The sequence below is a fragment of the Melospiza melodia genome, chromosome Z, assembly GCF_035770615.1.
Source record: "Melospiza melodia melodia isolate bMelMel2 chromosome Z, bMelMel2.pri, whole genome shotgun sequence".
NCBI lineage: Eukaryota > Metazoa > Chordata > Aves > Passeriformes > Passerellidae > Melospiza > Melospiza melodia.
The window spans coordinates 64,860,152-64,880,699 of NC_086226.1; the positions used below are offsets into that span (position 1 = coordinate 64,860,152).

Consider the following 20,548-nt stretch of genomic DNA (forward strand, 5'->3'; position numbering starts at 1 on the left):
AGGACGAGCCGCCCGGGCTCGGCTCGGCACGGCACGGCTCGGCACGGCACGGCTCGGCTCGGCTCGGCGCACGGGTGCGGTAAGCGAGCGAAGGGGCGGCGGGCCCGGCCCGTATCGGGGCACAACATTTGGCGGGCACCGGGCGTCCCCAGCTCGACAGAAATAGCGGGCGCCGCTGCGGTGCGGGCAGCGCAGGAAAGGGAACGGCTGGGGCGCTGGGTCGCCGTGCCTGCCTGCCTGCCGGCACACGCCTGCCTGCCGGGAGCCGTGCCCGCAGGTGGGAGCGCGGAGCCGGGATGCGCGGAGCCGGCGGCGGGCGTGCGGCTGCCGAGGATCCCGGGGCTCGGGCAGGCGGTGTCCGGGGCTCGGGCAGGCGGGGATCCCGGGGCTCGGGCAGGCGGGATTCCCGGGGCTCGGGCAGGCGGGATTCCCGGGGCTCGGGCAGGCGGGATTCCCGGGGCTCGGGCAGGCGGTGTCCGGGGCTCGGGCAGGCGGGGATCCCCGGGCTCGGGCAGGCGGGATCCCCGGGCTCGGAGCGGCCGGGCCCCCGGCGGGCGGGCGGGCGGAGGCCCGCGGCGGAGGCGCTGGCATGAACGGACGGACGGATGGATGGATGGATGGCGGGCAGCCGGCGGCGCTCACGCGTGTCCGCGGCAAATCCCGGCGGGAATCGGGAGTGCTGACACGGTGGGAGGAGAGGGCTCTGCACGGCGCTGAGCGGCTTGCAGAGGGCACCGAGAGTTCTTCTTTACTGGTTTTGCTTGCGCTTGTAATACAGGGAGCTCTTCCAGGAGATGGTTTTCCAGACAATGAATCGCTAGAAAGCTGTGCTGCTTTTGTAAGGGAAAAGTGGAAATTAGCAGGGGGGAAGGTTCCTTGGGGCCGTTTGTTGTATTTGCCTTGTCCCTGCTTTCTCCAGCTTGAAATAGTCACTGCCTTGAAAAGCATTGCCTGTCCTAAAGATAACCTTTCTTTACTCAGATGGACACAGCTTCTGCCCTCACTGTGCTCATCTGTTGCCCTCTGCTTTTTAAATAGTCATGGATGGTTTGTTGGGCAGAATCCATAGCCCTCTGCCTCCCTTCAGAGCCAGCTGCTCTCCCCTTATGTGGAGGTCCTTCCTGCTTGCTTTACATCTTTCCTTGGATGTTAGGCCTTGAGCCCAACAAGGGTGCTCAGCCATGTGACTGAAGTTGGTTTTAAGTGGTTTGATTTGTTTTTTAATCCCTTTCTTATGTGAACTGCCAGATCATGCAGCAGTAAAGAGTGATTTCCTCGTTTCTCGTCCAGATTTGTGCTGAGAGGTGGCACCTTTTCTGAGAGCAAATACTGGACAAGCTTTTTGGGCATGGAACCCATGCTTCAGGTCATAGCAGTGAGCTCTTTTGCCCTCTTGAAAGGAAGAGCTGGGCTACAACATGGAAGCCAAGCACCGTCTTGCTCACATTGCAAAAGCCAAATTCCTTTTGCAGTGCTGCCTCCTGACAGCGTCTGTACCTGTTGCCCTAATGTACACACGGCTGGGTATTCCAACCAGCACACTGCCTCACAGCCTCACTGCTTCTCATTTCAAAGTCTCTGTTTTCCCCCTGTCAGGGCTCTTCCCCCACCCCTCCTTCAGCACTGCATTGTTTCCCAGCCTGACTCATCTTGTTCTTCACACACTTCTCAGCTCTGATGGTCTGCTGCCTTTTCTCCAGATACTGTGGTTTTGCATAATACTGGAAATATGTTGCTTCCCCCCCACCCCCTTACTGTATTTGAGAAAGCCAAACAGATATGGGAACAGTCTGGTCTATCTCACTACTGACTTTCTTTGCTTAACTTTCACTTTCATTCACCCAAAGGATCATTTGATTTATCTTTACAAAAGTTCCTGAATTAACCCTTTGTAAGAAGCACCAGTCCTCTGTTGCCAGATGTGTAGCTCCTATTCCCCAGAGCAATGTGCTACTAAATGTAGTGTTTGCAGGTGAATTGTTGTGCTTTTCTGTGTGCTGCTTCGCTGTTTTTCAGGTGTGTGGAGTTTTTATGAAAGCACAGCTAGGGGGAAGGAAACTGTGATCTGCCTTCTGATTTTTTTCCTCAAGAGCTGACAGTCATTTGCACGTCATGAGCTAGCAAGACTCACTCCTTTGATCGGGTGGAGACCCATAGACAAAATGTCTTCACTTAATAAAAGTGAAGCCTTGACCAGGCTCTTGAGAGAGACAGGACAGAAAGTTGTGTTCCGTGAGTCTGTGGTGCTAAATGGCCCCATGTTCTTGGCACGTGGAGGCAGCACCCCGGGAGGCTCTGTGGCTCTCCAGCCCATCCCCAGCTCCCAGCAGACCCCTCCTCAGACAGGGAGGTTCTGGCTTCATATGGCCTGTGTCTGCAAATCCCCAAAGATGGAGATTCCCCCCCTTCCTGAAACCTTGCCTTAGAGCTGCATTACCCTCCTCAGAGGGAATTCTTCCCACTTGTTCATGGTGAATGAGATAAACACATAACAGAGGTTATCCTGGGTCAGACCAAAGTCTGTATATCCCAGGACACTCTGACTGGGAGCAGCCTGGGGAAAGCTTGCAGGCAAGGTTGCAGGGGGCTCACCCAGAGCTCTCTCCCATGCAGGCTCTGTGCAGCTTGGTAGCTCTCCCAGCTGGAGCTGGTTTCTTTGCTTCTGCAGGCCTGGCACAATGGTGTGAGAGAAACTCAGGAAAGAAACCCAGGATCAGTTTCCAGAGGAGACTGTGATGGCTGTGAAGTTTCCAAGTGGAAGGGTTCAAGTTACAGAGCAGGAACTGAGTGCAGAGTGTCACTAATGACTCAAGTGTGCCCACATGCTTTTCACAGGGATTAGTAATTAAGCAACTCAGTGCATGCCAGGTGCATGAGACAACCTCACCCCAAAGAGGAGAACACATAACTGTGTTTACAAGTGTGTCTTAAAAATATGTGAAGTGGGGGAGATACAGCTGGGATGCTTTGTGTTTGGGCTTTGTTAGATCTTGGCCTGGTCACCAAACATCCAGGCTATTTGCTGATGAGAAAGACCACTTGGTGAACACCAGTATTGAGTTGTGTGGCTTGCAGGCTGCAGGGCTATTGACGAGAGGAGAGCCAGGAGATACAGGAGTTGCTGGATATTGGGTTAGGAGCTGGGTGAGCTGAGAAGACTGAGGAGAGTGCAAGCAGTGTGAGACTTTCCTCAGCCCTAGTGGACAAAGGGACAGGTTACTTAGCTTGAGCGCAAGGAGCCTTCCCTAGTGTGTGCATGACAACAAGGTGTTTGCTGTGGAGCTGTCAAGGATAGGAATGTCATCTCTGACGTGAGGATATCCATGGGAGTGAAGCTGCACTGTCAGTAGGTCTTGCCCATGGCCTATTGAACTTCACTGCTGCAGGGGTTGGGTGGTGACGGTAGCTGCAGATAGTGTTACATCTTCTGCATGGCTGGTATGTCACTGCAAGAGTCACAGTCATGTGCTTTGATAGATCCAAAATCCTTTCTTCCAGATGTTTCCTTCAAATATGAATTTCAGGATGTCTTAGATTAACAGCTGCTTGTTGGGAGGAAGCCTAGGTCTTCCTTGGAGAAGTTTCAGTTCCCTGAAGAGACAGCAGATTGGTTGTTGGATTTCCTTAAGAATGAGCCTCTTGCAGAGAGGCTGAGAGTGCCTCAGTCTTTCTTGTTGATGGCTGACTTGCCTGGAGCAATGAGAGTGTGTGCTCTGCTTTCTGCATCTGATATGGCAGAGCTTCTCACCGTCTGGAGCATCCCCTTTCTTTTCTCTGTCCACTCTCCTCATCCAGGACACGAATTTGTGTTTTTTCTTCTTTAAGAATAATTTCCATTTAGGCAGCATGTTGCTGACTGCAGTTGGGTACCTCCGCAGCCTTCCTCTCTCCAGACTGAATAAGCCCAATTCCTTTTGCTTGTTCAGCTTGCAAAGACTTGTGTTCTACTAGAGGACCTCAAATAGCATGAAGCATCCATCTGCATCTCAGTGGGGCTAAGCAGAGGATCCCCTTTGGGTCTCCCATGTGGATCTCCTGGCTAGACACTTTCTAATGCAGCTTGGACTCCAAGCCCAGGGCAGAGTCTATCGAAAGTCTTTTGTAGCTTTAACTAAAGTTTTCATCATCTTGTACATTCAAGGCGGTGATGCAGGGCCCAGACAGGCCAACAGTACTTGATACTGCAGCCTGGGTGTGTGTTTATGGCTTGTTAAAATGATGCTTTCCTGTCTTACTAGAAAATGAGATCTGCTTGAAAAGGAGTCTACAGAAACTCTAAGGCCATTACCTTAAGGGACTGGTCTTAGGCATTTATCTTCCTTTCATTTTAAGAAGAACAATGTACATTTGAAGTGGAGGAAACTTTTGATGCTCTGTACCTCAAGTGCAGGGCATGTAGTCACTTGCAAAGCCACCACTGGGCTCTGGTAGTGTCTGTGAGAGAAGGGACTGTGGGGCTGAGGTGTGATGTTGGTACCTGTGTGCTGGGAGGAGACACACCTGTACCAGCACAGTACCTGTACCACACAATTCCCCTCGTGGGCAGGGTGAATCGTGGTCACCAGCACCCACCAGTGAAGAGTTCTGCTGTGTGTGGCTGTGTGGTGACACTGGGGATGGATCCAACTCCTCCTCTGCTCTGCTCTGATTTCCTACTGGGTTTTGCACAATTCACATAGATCACGTTTTTATATGTGGTCTCGGTAGGAGCTGATGTACATCTTTCTCTTCATTGCTGCTGCATCTGGCCATAATTTGTTGGTCAGTTTTTGAAACTGCAGGGAGCTGGTTATGTCTGGTTGCCCAGTGACTCAAAAAGCAGAGTTGCCCATGGAGTCATCAGCACCCAATTATGTTGGGATGCAAGCTCAGAGTTTGAAAATTGTCCCAGGAGGAGAGAATCAGCAGAGACTAGCTTTTTGGTGGATTGATCTCCTTCTTCTCTACATCCCCACTGTGCCCGCTCCAGCACTACATGTGTAACAGCTACCCCTTCTCCAAGTGCTTCTGGTAACCCCACCTGGCCTTAGACCACTGTGCAAGTGCCCCAGCCCTCCCTCATTGCAGAGAAGATCTCTGGGCTGACAGACCCTTTGCACACGTGTGCAGCTTCCCAAGGAATAAGGGTCTGAGTCCTGCATGAGATTTCATTAAGGTTCACTACTGGCTTTAAGGTTTGTCACCACATAAGGACTGACCACATAGGAACACAGTTTTGGTTTAGAAAAAAGCTGGAGATTATTTGTTCCTCTCATCTGCACAGCATGCATCTTGAATCTGCACCTGGGTGACTCACTGAGATTTAAGTGTATGCACAGAAAGCACCTGGTTTCTCTTGAATTTATAGGAAATGGTCACTTGAGGTCAAAAAACTCACACTCCGTCAAAAAACACACCAGACACTAGCATTTATCTTTTAAGTTATGCTGCAAGCAAAGGAAAAGAAAATTATTGTAGCAACTATAGGGGGGATGGTTGATATTGGTTTGTTATTTTTATACTGCAAAACAGTAATTCTGAACTTTGACTCAGATTTATACTTAAGCTGTAAAAAAAAAAAAACAACTCATAAATCACTCACACCCTGTGTGAGTCAAACAGGAACAGTTTTCAAGCCATCCCTCATGATATGAATTCCTGCCTTCACTGCTCCTTGAATACAGCTTTCATCCTGAAAAGATTTCTGTCTTCAAACTTGGCAGTTTTTGCAGGAATCAATTGCTATGCTGGTCATGCTTGGCTACCTCCTTATCCCAGAACCCAAGCCCCATGCTCTGCTTTCACATTTCAGAGCACAGAAAATGTTTTGTGGTAGATTCATGGGCTGTCCGGGGCGAGGATGTTAATTTTTTTCGGACATGGCTCTCGTTGTGTGGCAGAGTACGCAGAACTCCTGTCCTCTGCCTCTGGTGGTTGCTGGGTGTGCTGGTGGCCAGGGATGCCCCAAACCCTCCCACGGGCCAAGCCTTGGGCACGGCGCTGCCTGCGCAGACCCCCGAGCCAGGGCTGGCTGGGCTGACAATGGAATTTATTCCTGGAAAGCCCCGCGCCTCGGCTGAGCTTAGCTGCTCTTTCTCCCTGTGTTTTGATGAAGGGCAGTGCTTTCTGTCCTGTGCTGTCCTGCTGCTGGCGTGCTGGCACATGCGGGAGGTTGCGAAGGGAGGCGCTGGACTGCCTGGCACAGCGTGCGCCAGGTGTGTCACACGGGGTGCCCCAGGTGTGTCACACTCCATGTGCCAGGTGTGTCACACACGGGGTGCACCAGGTGTGTCACACTCCATGTGCCAGGTGTGTCACACACAGGGTGCACCAGGTGTGTCACACTCCATGTGCCAGGTGTGTCACACACAGGGTGCACCAGGTGTGTCACACACGAGGTGGGCCCGGTGTGTCACACACGGGGTGTGCCAGGTGTGTAACACTCCATGTGCCAGGTGTGTCACACACGGGGTGCACCAGGTGTGTCACACACGAGGTGGGCCCGGTGTGTCACACACGGGGTGTGCCAGGTGTGTAACACTCCATGTGCCAGGTGTGTCACACGGGGTGGGCTAGGTGTGTCACATGGGTGCACCAGGTGTGTCGCACTCCATGTGCCAGGTGTGTCACACACAGGGTGCGCCAGGTGTGTCACGCTCCATGTGCCAGGTGTGTCACGCATGGCATGTGCCGGGTGTGTCACATGTGGGGTGGGCCAGGTGTGTCACACACGGGGTGTGCCAGGTGTGTTGCACTCCATGTGCCAGGTGTGTCACACACGGGGTATGCCAGGTGTGTCACGCATGGCGTGTGCCAGGTGTCACACACGGGGTGGGCCAGGTGTGTCACACATGGGGTGCGCCAGGTGTGTCACACACGGCAGGCCTAACACAGCACGTGTGGCTTCCACTGTGACATTTTTGTGTTTTCTTGAAATTTGTCTTGCTGCTGTTCCTGTCACTTTACCCAGTTCTCCCTCTCCTCACTTTTTCCTGGGGCTGTCAGATCACAGGGGGATAATCCAGCAGACCCTGCTGTAGCCTGAGCCCAGTGCTGCCCTGCTCCTGCCGTCCCTCTCGTCCACCTGAGGAGCACAGCCAAGCACTGATGCCTGCCCTCGGATGGTGGTGAAGCTGTGGGCCACGTGGGCCGCTCTCCCGGATGGATTTCCACCGCTTCCCTGTGCAGATGTCAGTGCTGCTCTCAGGTTTCAGCACCCCAAAAAGGTCATGGTGCTGCAGGGGGCTGTACCAGTGCAAAGTACTGTGAAAGGATTATGTCCAGTGTTGTACAGGATGCTTTTCATTTTCATTTATTTTCAGCATCCATTAGTTTGCCTGGCACTTTTGAACCCTTCGGAAGGGAACTGTTCTATCCCCCTCATGATCAGCAATGTTGTTTGGTTTGGTTTGGTTTTGTGTTCCCATATTCATGGTGAGAACAGTCTTTCCTGTAGATGACCTTTTATTATCTCCCAGTGAATTCAATTTTTCTCCTTTAATAATTTTAATGATTGTTGTGCATTCCAGCTTATGTGCTGCTCAGACTTACTTAGTGCAAGTGCTTGGGCTGTCTTCCAGTGTGACTGACAAGTACTTTGAACAAAGAGGCCTAATATCTTGCTATCTTTGTAATCTATATGAATTTCAATTTTTTGAGGACTTAAAGTTGCAACAGTGTCAGTTCTGTTCAGTATGTGTATATTGCACTTATATTATTTTGTGATGCCTTCCTTAGCTGACTGAATGAAGAGTGATAGGGTTAATGAAAAAGAGTGAGAACTCAAGTTGTGCTGAAGGATCTTGTTGTTTTGTTTGAGCCGAGGTGAAGGTGGAACCTGTGTTAAACCATGCTTTTACTCTGGCACAAGTCAGGGAGAACTGTTTTGTCGTGGTGGGTTGTACTCTGTACAAACGAAAACAATTTCACTTAGGCAGAATTTATCTGCTTTCTTTTCACTGGCAGTTCAAAGCCCTCTTCCATTTACAGCAGATGGGCTGGTTTGGTTTTTCTCCCTGCACTCATTAGCAAGATAGGTTAGAAGAAGCCTGGGATGTGGAGATAAGGGAGCGCCAGCGAACACACTGGTCCTGGCGGCTGTGCAGGAGGAGACGGAGCTGAGCAGCTGGTTCTGCAGGCAGGGGAGCAGTACAGAAAGTCCTGCTGCCACGGGCAAGGCTGCTCCTCTCCATGAGCGGCCCTCTCAGTCAGTGTGCTCTCCACGGGAAATGTGCGAGGTGCCGGCACCGTCCGGCTGCACCAGCAGTCTGGGAAGGTACTCTGCCCCCCGACACTTCTCTTTGGGATACGCAGGAAATTAAATTCTCTCCACGGGGATTTCAGCTGTGCTTCAGCAGGCTCTGCACCTGTCTTCAGCCCTCAGGGCCTTTTCTATATGCAGTCTTGTCTTCATATCTCTGCAAGATGCTTTGAAACCTGAGGCGTTTTCCAGAAGCATTGCCTGTGTGCACTGACATCCAGTGTCTCTCCTGCCTCTCGGTGCTGACACCTCTGTCCTTCTGGAGGGAGGCAACAAGGTCACCCTGCGGGGCTGCACTCTGCTCCCAGACAGGCCCCTGCTTGAGTCTTGCCTGCATTCCTGGGAAGGGTCTGTGGCTGCCTCTGGGAATAGTTGTCCTCATGTAGCCAAGACAGATATTGCTCTGTGTGTGGCAGGTGTGGGCATTTTAAGCCCTTTTAGGGAATTTAGCAGCCTGGGGTGGGTTATTCTCTGCCTTTCTCCTTGCTCCTAGTTCCAGCTCCTTCCATGGCAGAATGGTCAAAACTACGTATGGCATATGAAATCCAGGCTGGTGGTGGCTCGTGCACTGCTATCTAAGGCTGCAGTAGCACAGCACATATCCAGATCCAAGTGCAGGCTGCTATTCTAGGATCTCCTGCCTCAGTGTTCATGGGCCAGTAAAGGCTGTGCCCTTCTCTGTGCCTGCAGGAAGGGCAGGCCTGCAGGGGCTGAGCTGGGGACACGGCTCGTAGGCTGGCTGGTGTGTGGCTGCTGCCTGCCAGCCTCACAGCACAGGGAGCCCTGCACTGAGGGCTGCAGGGGGCTGGTGAAGCACAGGGCTGTGGGGTTCCTTCCCCCCACTCACAGACCCACTGCGCCACACCGCTCCTGCTTCCATCCACCCTCCTGGCTGCCCTTGGCTCCGGTGCCCACGGGCTGATGGCTGCTCCTTGGAGCAAACCAGCCAGTGAAAAGCTGATTTTCACCCTCTCAGTTCCCAGAGAAACTGAGGGACTTTCAGGGGCTGTTTCTCCCATCCAGAAGGCACCATCTCCTCGCGCTTCCTAAGTGCCGAGTGGCAGGAATGTGAGTGATGCAGGAATTGCCATCACACTAGTGGGGAACCAAACGTCTGACAAGATGACAGCTTCTAAATTTAAGGGCTTGCTGTTGAGCAAGCATGTGTGCATTACTGTGCCCTTTTGTGACCAAGCTAAAGATAATTTTCCTATCTGGAACAGCAGCTGTGTTGTAACTTGCATAAAGAAACTTCTCCACTAATGAAGAGTGATCATAAGAGCATAATCTGTCTGGAGGGGACAAGCAAAGCTGGAAAGATGTGATTCAGGGTAGGGCTCTGATGTTCCACAGGAGCTGAAAAGAGACCATTTATAGAAACTCAAAAGATGTTTGGCTCCCAAAAAAATACACAGGCCTTGCTGCTATTTTTAACGTAAATGTCACATAAAAGAATAGCAACACTTTAAGAAAAGTTACTTTAAATTATCTAGGACTTGGTATTCTCTGCAAAAACAGAGCCAAAAAAAAAGTAAATGTACAGGCAGTGCTGTGGAGCAGAAGGAGACTGTCAGCAAAAGAGCAGAGTTGGATATGCTTTTGTGTGTTATGCTGAGTGTACTTTTAACCCACCTGCATGTTTTCAACACATTGAACCTTTTTCTCTGCTGTCTTTTTGCTTGCAGAGGTCCAGTTACATGCATATGATTGTGTATGGCACATTGTATTAGGAGACATGGGCCAAACCTTGGGGTCAGCAGGGATTGTCCTGATAGACCATTCACTTCTCTTCTTGCAGTAGCACACAGGTCAGCTGCTTAGCTGGCAGCAGGGCAAACATGTGCTGTCCAAGGAAAGGTGGGTCACTAAATAGCACATTTAACTGGCAGCCTCCTGAACCCTAGTGGATAATACTTCCTGATCACCTTGCGGCTTTAAAATACGGGAAGAAGTGCCATGCACTGTAGCCCTGTGGAGGTTTCAGGGCTCAGAGGTACTCAGTGGTGCTACAAATCTGTTTTCCCCTCCAGTAGCGATGTTATCTGGAGTGTCATGTGCAGGGCGGTGTTATTGGGGGCTTGTAAGGACATGAGTGAGAGCTGAATGCTTCACGACTTATAGTTTATTGTCCTTCAAAGAAATAAGTGCCCAGGATGCTTCATTAACATCTAGCACTGCTTGCAGAAAGACATCCCTAGCCAGGGTCCTGTACCAAGAACTTCCTCAGTCCTGTCCCCTAGATCCGTGGTGGGCAATGTGCTACTGGAGCCGCGCCGCTCTCTCCTCCCTGGGTGATTATCTGTGTGTGGGATATGAAAGGGGGGCTCTGAGCAATCTTTTGAAATCAGCTGTGCTTTAAGCACAAATCTCCAGCTCTGGAGTGTTCAGTGTTCCCCAGCCAGGCAGGCTGCAGCATCATGCTTCATGTGTTCAGTGCTAACATGTCTTGTTTTCATATCAGGTTCTGTTACAGCATAGAAGTGAGATCCACAAGACTCCTCTAAGATGTCTTACAGAAAGGAGCTAGAAAAATACCGAGACCTGGATGAAGATCAGATCCTTGGAGCTCTGACAGAGGAGGAGCTCAGGAAGTTAGAGAATGAACTGGAAGAGCTGGATCCTGATGTAAGTAATTTTTAATTGAGACGTTAGGTCGTGAATCTTAGTAATTGTGGGGGAGTGGGCTGCATTAGTAATCTGTATTTCAGTGGGATCCTTTGCAGAGCCTGTACTTGGAGCAAGAGTAGAAGACACTGGATGCAGATACACAGAAGAATTTTTTGACGTTGGAAGCACAGTCTACATGTGTATCTTTGTTTCTGTTCTTCTGTCCTTTTCCCATGTGATGAGCATCTGTGACTTGCCGCAGCAATATGAGCCAGGGCTGGTGCAGTGCAGTAATCCTGTGGAAAATGGATCTCTGTTTCAGAGCAGGCCACCTTGGAGGGAATGCTTTGCAGGTTGCTTGATTTGAGGGTTTTCTGGGTTTTTTTTTGGTGTTTTGGGTTTGAGGTTTTTGTAACAAACTTCAAATGGCCTGTATTTTCATCCATTTAGGCAGAAATCCAAATCCTGGAGTTTTGCAAAGTGGGACAGTTTATTTTTAGCAACCTCCTAGCATCAGCAGGAGCTGCACATATGCAAACATGGGGGCTGCTGGAGCCAAGCTGGTGAAAGGTTTTTGGAGCCAGCACTGCCCCATTGCAGGGGATGTGCAGAGCCAACTGGCTGGCCTCTGGTGTACGGCAATGTTACTCGAGGAGCTCGGGCACTGCCAAGTGAGAAATTGTTCCTGCAACATGCAGTTAGTGTTTCTGGAGTAAACGATGGGTGCTGTAGATTGCATCATCAGTATTTTTAATTGTAATGCAGGAAAATATTTGAGAGCTGGCAAACTGGCTCCTGGGATTAAGTGTATGGGCTGATGGGCTGGTAACAGCTACCTCAGAAGACATGGGGTGAGGCAGCATTCTGTGAAAGATGAAGAAAGGTTAGATAATTATGGACATCTGTCAGTGCAGGTATAGTCTGCTTGAAGATTGCATTTTTGCTTTGCATGACATGACATCTGTGGAAGCAAGCTGTCTCCTATGCCTCCCTGCTTGTGCAATTCACACACTTCTCTTGCCCTCCAGGGCTGCCCGATTCCAACTGCTTCCTGTTAGTAATTTTCCTTCCCAGGCTTTTCACTGACACAGACATAAATTATAATGAAGTACTTTTATCAGGCAGGCATGGAAAAATCAAAGTGTGTTGTTCAGCATCACCTTGGATGTCTTAACAAGTAAATGTTGACTTCTATCCAGTAAAGCTTTAAAGAACATGCTTAGTGTCAAATCTGGGAATAGTCTTACTTACTGCATTAAGGCTGTTCTATATTTAAATATAAGCAGGTGTTTACGTGCCATATGTGTCAAGCACAAACCAACTTCCCGTGGAGGCTTACGTGACTGAGTAACAAGGAGGCAGCTTGAAAAAAACCTGGGGTTCACAGGGGGTTTGCTCTGCAACCAAGTGATCTTCTCTGTGAGACCCTCTCTGTAGTTTTGTGATGGATCCTAAAAGGCAGAAGAGACCACCACAACTCTCTGATCTGCTCTGTGAAAGATCATGAGATTTAACTGAACTGATTCTTTTTGGGACACATGGAGCATTGTGGGCACTTGCACAGACTCATATAGTGGGGAGAAGGTGGCTGAGAGATTCCAGAAAGAAAGGGCTGGAGCTGATGTTGCAGAGAAACCTCTACTGGGCAGCATTTGAAACTGAAGGGGGAAAGGAGTATCACGTATCTTGGATGATGTGGGAATGAGTGGGGCTGGATGAAGATAACCTTTGACACAAGGAGAAGCAAACTGTCCAGCACTGTGGAAGAAGAGTGAGGGGAGTGCAGTGAGGGGAGTGCAGAGGGGTGAGTGTTTGATGGATGGGGATTGTGGCCTGCAGAGATAACCTGTGTTTCTCACCTCCATGTCTAGAATGCACTGTTGCCAGCAGGGCTCAGGCAGCGGGACCAGACACAAAAGCCACCAACTGGCCCCTTCAAAAGGGAAGAACTCATGGCCCACCTAGAAAAGCAGGCAAAGGACATTAAAGACCGAGAAGACTTGGTTCCTTTCACGGGTGAAAAGAGAGGTATGGTCATCCTTTGCACTGTGCTGGGTGTATCACAATGAAGGAATAGTGGGTGCACAGCAGAAGGGTTATGTCTGATCTGTGTGGATAAAACTTCTTTTTGACACTACTGGTGTGGTGAATCTGATCTCTCTGCTGCCTAGCCCCAGCCCAGGCTGGCTGATAAACTGGGTGGACCCAAGAGGTCCCTGTGCTGGCTGATTTGGGCACCACCTGATATGTTGTTTAGTGCTGGACAGAAGTTGTATCACTGTGCAGCCTTCTCCCTTCCCCATGCATCTGAATCAGGTTCTGGGAAAGAAATCATCTTCTGTTCTCTCCTGTTCCTCCTTGCCCTGTTCTCCTGTGAGCTCCTCATGTTAAGCTCCATCTTTCACTGTTGCCTTTCACTCTCCATTTTGACTCTGTGAGCTTCTCACTGTAGAGAAACTCCACAGCTCTCCGCAGCTGTGATGAGGCCCAGCAGTTCCCATCTAGTTTTCATAATCTCTTGACAACTCCAGCCTTATTTGCCAGTCTCCTGCAGGATTGTGTCTTCCTGCACCGTACCCTGCAGTGGCTGCTGCACTCCTGCTCTGCATGGCCTGAGGCCTGTGAGCAGGGCTTTTCTCTGCCTCTTTTCTTCTCCTTCTGGCATCTTTTGCTGCTCTCCTTGTATATGATTCATTATCCAAGTGACCTTCCTGCTCCCATTAGAAATCCAAATATCATCTAACAAGGGACATGGTCTGGTCAGTCCTTGCCTCTGCATTCCAGAGGCTTCTCAGTAACTTCTCTCAGCTGTTGTGTCTCCCTCTGAGCCGTGATTCCCCTGCAGCAGAAGATCTGGTTGTCCAGTGTGGAAAAAAAAAAGCATGAAAATATGGGCATATCAACATGTTTCCTGAGGGTCTTTCTGAAAGGTGCCTCTTTACTGACCAACACGGCTCCCTTAAAAAGAGCTTGTGTAAAATCTGTTCATTTAACAAAACCTGAGGCAGTATTTTTAGATTTAAAAAATTTTTTTAAAAGTAGTCCTTGAGAGAGGTAAATGAGTAAATTGAGTACTATCAGGAAGACTGGTTTGATACCTTTCAGATGTGCCCCAGTCCAGTGTTGCTTACCCACCTGGAAAGCCTAAAAGGTAGAAGCAGTGTTCTGCAGGAGACAGAGGTATTTCAAGCATTTTGAGTCTCCAGCATCATATTTCAGTCTGTTGAGAATTTAAAAGCATGAAACGTATTTTCATTTGTAACACGCTGTTGAGAGAAGACACGACTTATATTAACTGTGAGCCAGAGATGGCAAATTACGTATTCACAGCTGTGATGAAGCTGTAAATAAGTCACCACGTTTGAAGTTTGGAAGGTGATTTACTAGTTGGCCATGGGAGGTGCAATCCCTGGCACACAGCGACATAAAATGTCATGCGTTGTCATCATGCATGCACTGTTTAATTTAAAGTTCAATCTTGTAACGAAGCACCGCTGAGATACAAAACTTTCTAAAACTTAGAAATTGACTGAAATTAGGTAATTAAAATTAAAATAGAATTAAACCCCAGAAATTCTGGTGTCACTGAGGTGTCAGAAGGAGTTACTGCATGACAGCAGAATTAAGTTTGCCCTGTTTCTCTTATTCCCTGCTGGTGTTGCACCCACCAGAGGGTACATACAGTTTGCCCAGCCATGCATCTGGTGGGACAGGGGTTTCAGATCTCCACAGCAAGCCAGGGCAGACATTTTGCTGCTTAGTACCCAGAAGGTGCTGTGCAGTGCAGGCACGTGACACTCTGCCTATTTTTGCAAGAGCAGCTGTGTCTCAGGAGGCAGATTCCTGCTCTCTCTGTCAGAGCAGCAATGTGCAGGCAGAGGATAGGAGCAAAAGGCTCTTTATGGCAGCCTCCATTTTGTCCCAGGGGACCCTGAGGTGCAGTTGCTTCTTCCTTGAGTCTAAATTTAGCCCCTTTCTGCATATCCCTGAGCAGCAGGATTGTTTCTCCCTTTTGGTGTCACTGACTCTGGTTTCAGAGAGGTGACAAAAATAGTCCTGACTGGCATGCTGGGCCAGGCCTTTTGCAGTCACTATCTCTGCAGTGATCCAGGACTATTTTAGGGGAGGGGACTGCTCCAAAATATTCCCAGAGCCCTCCTGCACCTGTCCCAGCAATGCTGGATTTACCCAGCAGACTGCTCCCTGCTGTGGAGTCTTAAAGCATTGCAAGCCTCTCTCTTTTCTTTTGGGCTGTCACAGGTGTATGCCATGTTGAGAAATCCCAGACCTGACCCATTCCCTCTCCGAGAAGGATCTGCTGCCCATTGCAGCATGAGCAGCAGGGAGCTGGGAGCAGCTGTGCAGGGCCATCTCCAGCCCTGTCTGCTGCCCCATTCCTCCTGGGAATTAGCCAGCCCCAGCAGAGAAGGTGCTGTGGCTTGTCCAGAGGGTGCCACAAGCAGTGGGATGGGGGCTGGCAGGGAGCCCACTGCGTCCAAAGCTCCAGCCTCCTGTCCATGGGGGCAACCCCTCAGGAAAAGGCCATGGGCAAGCAGCTAAGATGACAAGCTTGCATTACCAGCTGGACCTGTGGATTTGCACCTTTGACTTGCAGGGAATAGGTCTGTTTTGTGGCCTCCTGCTGCCCAGAGAGATAAAGCACAGGGTCTCCATCTGGCATGCTCTTTGCAATGAGGTTGAGCTAGACCAGCTGCCCTAACCCTGCTCCTCCTTGCATCCCATATGTTCACTAAGTGCTGTCTCTACTTGCTCCCAGAGCTTTCCACCACCTCCTTTCCACCCTCTTGTAACTAATGTGCCATCTGCCTTGCCAACATGCACAACAGCAAGAGGTGTCTTGGTGGCAGGACTGATCCTGCCCAGCGCTGGGACAGGCTTCTCTTGGGTGCTGGCAAACCTTCACCCCTTTTGTGCAGCCTTCAGAGAGGTGGGGGTCAGGCTGTGCATGCCTTTCCGAGTGCTGGGCTACGAACAGCCGTGATCCTGCTCCAGTGTGCTGCTGGGTTTCCGTGGGCGCCGTGCTGCTGGAAGGGCTGAGCTCTGCAGCTGCCCGTGGCCTCCCCCTTCGCATGGCAGCAGGACTCAGACCAAGCTGATGGAAAGCGATTCAGTTTCTCCTCTGATTTTTCTCTTGTACTCCCTCTGTCCTTTCTACCTTTCAAATCTCACAGCATGGAAATGCATCTGCAAGGGTAGCTGTGGACTGGGTGCTGTAGCTTATACTGAGAGTGACCTCATTTTGCATTCGTAGGAAAAGCTTGGATTCCCAAGCAGAAGCCGATGGATCCTGTTTTGGAAAGTGTGACTCTGGAGCCGGAACTGGAGGAAGCCCTTGCTAATGCCTCTGATGCAGAACTCTGTGACATTGCTGGTAAAATAATTTCTCAGTAATCAGGGGTGAATGTTGTTCAACTTCTAGGGGCTATTTTGTTATTTTGTGAGAAATGAGCTATTGCACTTTTTGCAGTTTCTCTAAATGCTGTCAGTTCTGACAGAATTCATTTATTTGTTAAAAAAAAATTACTGTAAGCCTGTGTGATTTAATCAAGAGTGGGGACCAAAGATGAGGAGGAAGAAGAAGGGTTTATGTATGGAACAGTGTGTGGTTTGATCTCTTCCTTTGTCTCTATCACTGACTATTGCTAATTCCAGCCTGTACATTCAAGAGCAAAACTTTCTTCAAACCAAATCTTAGGAAACAGTCAAGCGGACCCAGTGGATTTCTTGCGCAGCCTGGTAAAGGATCTGCCAGGTTGTAGAAGCCTTTCAGTGGTCACTCAGGCCTGGTCTTTGTTAAGGAGCTTTTTCAACACATTTTAAGTGGTGGGTTTGTTGTCATTTGTGTGGTCAGACAGCCAGATGACAATACTGGTGTGTTGCCGAAGGCCATAGTGTGGACTTAGCTCTGTGCTTGGGATAGGGCCTGCCTTGGCCAAAGGAGCACATGGACACCCCATGATGCCTTATGAAGCTCACATGTGCTCTGCTGGTCCAGCAGTCAGTGAATATTTCAGTGATACTGGCTTCTTCTTCCAGTTTTGTCTCTTCAGGTTTCCATACTCCCTAGCACTGTCCTCGCTGGAAGCCTGTAAGACTTACAAAGTCTGTAGAACAGCTGCACCAACTAGACCTCTTCTACATAACAACACCATCTTCTGGCTTAGAAATGTGTTTCTGCATTAAGGCTCCCAAACATATGTACCCTGGCCAAGCATTTCATCCCTGGATTTAACTATTTTTGCTGTTGATTCCTGAGTCCTGTAAAGCTCTGTCCTATAAAATCAGCCTTTCTAAGCTACAGATCTGTGTAGCAATTATTGTCCCATGGAAAAGCTCTTCAGGGCAGCTTGTTCTACAGTTGCTGGGAGCATACACTTAAGTGGGAGCAGAAATACTGATGTGATACAAACTGTTCTGGAATCTCAATATTGACAGTGACAGCCTTGCTCCTGCCTGCTTAGCAGGATTAATTTAGCAGGAGCTCATTTTGCTCCTGCCTGTTTAGCAGGGACCATTGTGAGCTGTGGTGTGCTGGATCCCTTCCTTGGCAAGGCCAGGAGGGTGGCTCCCAGTAGCCCTGGAAGGGCTCCCACGCCTTTGGTCAGGTGAGGGAGACAGAAATGGGGTGCCTTCGTTCAGCCTGAGTTCCTGCGGAGAACACACCATAAGCACCACACTTAGAAAGAGTGGGTCCCTCTTGTCTAACAACACAAACTTGAGCCCCCAAAATGCATGGTCGTGACAGCAGATGCTTACCTCTCTCTGCACTCCAGATACTCACACTCCTGGCTGCTGGAGAGATTTCATTGTCCAAATAAGCTGTGACTGGGGGACTGTCTGAGTTACCAAAATGCTGAGCCTGAAAATTCCTTTTCCAACCTGTGTTGCACCCATGAAAATTCCATCTGCAAGAAAATGACAGAGAAAAGGGTGAGCTAAAATACAAACAATCACACTTGAAGTGCCCAGCCTCACTCAGACTTTCAGATGGAGACTGCTTGGCTCTGTGAGATCCAGCTGGGGATGTGCTGGTGGCCATGGAGAAGTTCACTGGGACACTTTGCTTCTGGCTGTCCAGCCTGTGCAACCCAGAGTCACGATGAGCTGTCACTGTTGGAATTAAATCCCAATATTACCGAATGGAAGGTGGCATCACGCTGCAACATGTCACCATAACAGATCCTATTCTTGTGCTAGGCTTCAAGAATACCTTTCTCCTGCAAATTCCACCCCTTCTTGGCCAAGCAACAGAACATGGTGACACACTGGTGCCAACAACGTCTAAAAAGTGCCTTTGTGGTGGCATGCTTGGATTTTAGGGAGAAATTTATTGTTTTCACAACTGTGTCTATCCGGAGATCAAGACTTGTTCAGATGTGTCTGTTTCAACAAATATTCATGTGTCTGCATTTTTCTTTAAAGAGTCATATACCTTTTTTAAAAAAAAAGTTATTGATTCAAAAATCAGTTTAGTTTCAACTTGATCTGCGTAGCAGGGTTACTTTTCAAAACAAACTCTTAACCCAAAAGTTCCTATGCCATTGATTTCTTGTATGTCATTTGCAGGAAGTTCACCAGAGCCCCCAGACATGGTTTAATTTGCATTTGCATATTAGCTTTGCAGTCTTGAGTCTGAGAGACACAAATTGGTTGAGTTTGGCTTTTGGGCTCCTACAGCATTTGAAGGTGTTCATAGCATCACTCTCTACATTTTGACCAAGACAGCAGAGCTTCAGCTTCTCACAATGTCACCTTCCAAAGGTACAAACGTACCAAGTGCAGCACTCCAGCCTGCTGTTGAGTGAAAACACAATGTGCACTGCTGTGCTGCAGGTGACAGTCACTCCCTTGCTGCCTTGGGGTCGGTTTGGCTCCATGTGGGGCACAGCTCTTCTCCAAAACGGGGCTGTGAAATTATGTGGCATGTGCCCAGTGAGCAAGGGTGATGAGGATGTGCAGGCTCCTGCTGGACCGGGCCACTTTTACTAAAGCCTACCTAAGGCATTTTTCTGAGTGTTTTTTACTGTCTTCTCCCCATTATTTTTGTGTGATGCTGAGTCAGGTAGGTTACTGGGAAGCTTTGAATGTTTGTTGTCCACAAGAGGATGTTCCTCTTCTCCTGTGGCTCAGGCTATACTGGAATAAAAAAGCAAGCACACTGGAGAACTGTTGTATATTAATGTCAGCTAAGGGGATTTGTCCTCCCTTTGCATGTTTTTTATGCTTGCACAGGGAAAGGTAGTGTGCTGTAGATTCTTTTCCTGGCTCTGGAGCCCACAATAAGTCCTGTTCTCCTGTTTCTGTAGCCATCCTTGGCATGCACACCTTGATGAGTAACCAGCAGTACTATGAGGCACTGGGGAGCAGCACCATTGTGAACAAAGAAGGCCTCAACAGTAAGTGATTCACGTTAGCAGTATTGGGCTTTGAAGCTGCCAGCGGAGGCAGTGATGATTATTTTTAGGCTGAAGGGTAGAGCTGTGTGTGTCAGAGCAGCCTGTGATTGCTGGGGCCATCTCTGGTGCATCCTTGCCCTGTGCCAGCAATGGGGTCTCAGCCACCTCCCCAGGGCCACCCAAGGGACAGCCTTGTGCAGGCAGTGTGCCTTGTGTCACTCACATCTGGACACCAACAGCACACAGCAGGCACTGGCTGTCCTGGGCTGCAGGGCCCCAGCGGAGTGGCTTCTCATCTCATGGCTGCTTGTCAGGCCGTGCTTCCATCTCTCTTCTGGAAGGGGAGGAAAACACTCAAAGAAAAGATAGTGCTACTCAGGCTGCTTCCATTTTCACATCTTGCTTTTCACTCGCAGGTGTGATTAAGCCCACACAGTACAAACCAGTTCCTGATGAGGAGCCAAACTCAACGGATGTGGAGGAAACCCTGAAACGAATACAAAGCAATGATCCTGACCTGGAAGAAGTCAACCTTAACAATATTATGGTATTTGTTCCTTTCTACCCTCCTCTTCTAGTAACAAGACTCTGATGGCCAGAAGGCAGGCACTGTTTTGCTGCGCAGAGCAGTATCATCACACTGAATGTAGCTAGACAAGAAACACCAGTGCTTCCTTTCTCCATTGTGGGCAGCAGAATGGGTTGTTACCTGCTGTGGGCAAAGGCCTGGGATTGGTAGCAGGAGGATCCCTCTAAGTGCCTGGAAAAACAGAGCTGTGTCAAGGGTGGTCTGGGGACACCCAAAACTGGCTGTCTGGTTAGAGCCATTTTAGGTTGCTTTAATAACTTAGACAGGCATGTTTGGGGGAGGGAATGTTGATGTGTATTATAAGATGGCAGGAGGAAAAAGCTTTCACAATCCAGATACTTGCCATAAAAATATGAAGAAGTCACCCTTCACGCAGGTGACTCTGTCTCTCACCCAACCATCCCCTCTGTGGACTCTTTTGCTTCTTGTAGAAAAAAAGTCAGGACATAGCACCACTTATGTTGCCTCTGGGACACATACATACGCTAAAAAATACAGCTTCTATTTTAAGGGGTCTGTTAAATGATGACATAGCTAAACAGCAAGAACATGGTTAACTGCACGTGCACATCAAAGACATTTTTGCTGTGCTATCCACACCTTTCTAAAACAGAAATATTTTTATTTTGTTTTTACTATTTGATTTGGGCTAGTGACCTCATCCCTTGAGGACACAGGGCTGAGGATTGGGCAGGC

The 20,548-nt window shown here is 49.3% G+C and overlaps 1 protein-coding gene across 3 annotated transcripts in view; it reads left to right on the plus strand.

Annotated features, from left to right (window-relative positions):
• Positions 1 to 20,548, plus strand: part of TMOD1 (tropomodulin 1) — a 26,990-nt gene continuing 6,442 nt past the window's right edge. Inside the window, exons 1-6 of one of the 3 annotated variants that reach the window (XM_063180191.1) lie at positions 1 to 79; positions 10,701 to 10,864; positions 12,718 to 12,874; positions 16,119 to 16,238; positions 19,174 to 19,263; positions 19,680 to 19,810. In XM_063180191.1, the coding sequence (XP_063036261.1) occupies positions 10,745 to 10,864; positions 12,718 to 12,874; positions 16,119 to 16,238; positions 19,174 to 19,263; positions 19,680 to 19,810 (618 nt within the window). In that variant the 5' untranslated portion in view covers positions 1 to 79; positions 10,701 to 10,744. Of the gene's footprint in view, positions 80 to 197; positions 278 to 10,700; positions 10,865 to 12,717; positions 12,875 to 16,118; positions 16,239 to 19,173; positions 19,264 to 19,679; positions 19,811 to 20,548 lie in introns of those variants that run through there. The other 2 variants (XM_063180193.1, XM_063180190.1) reach the window with 2 other exon arrangements.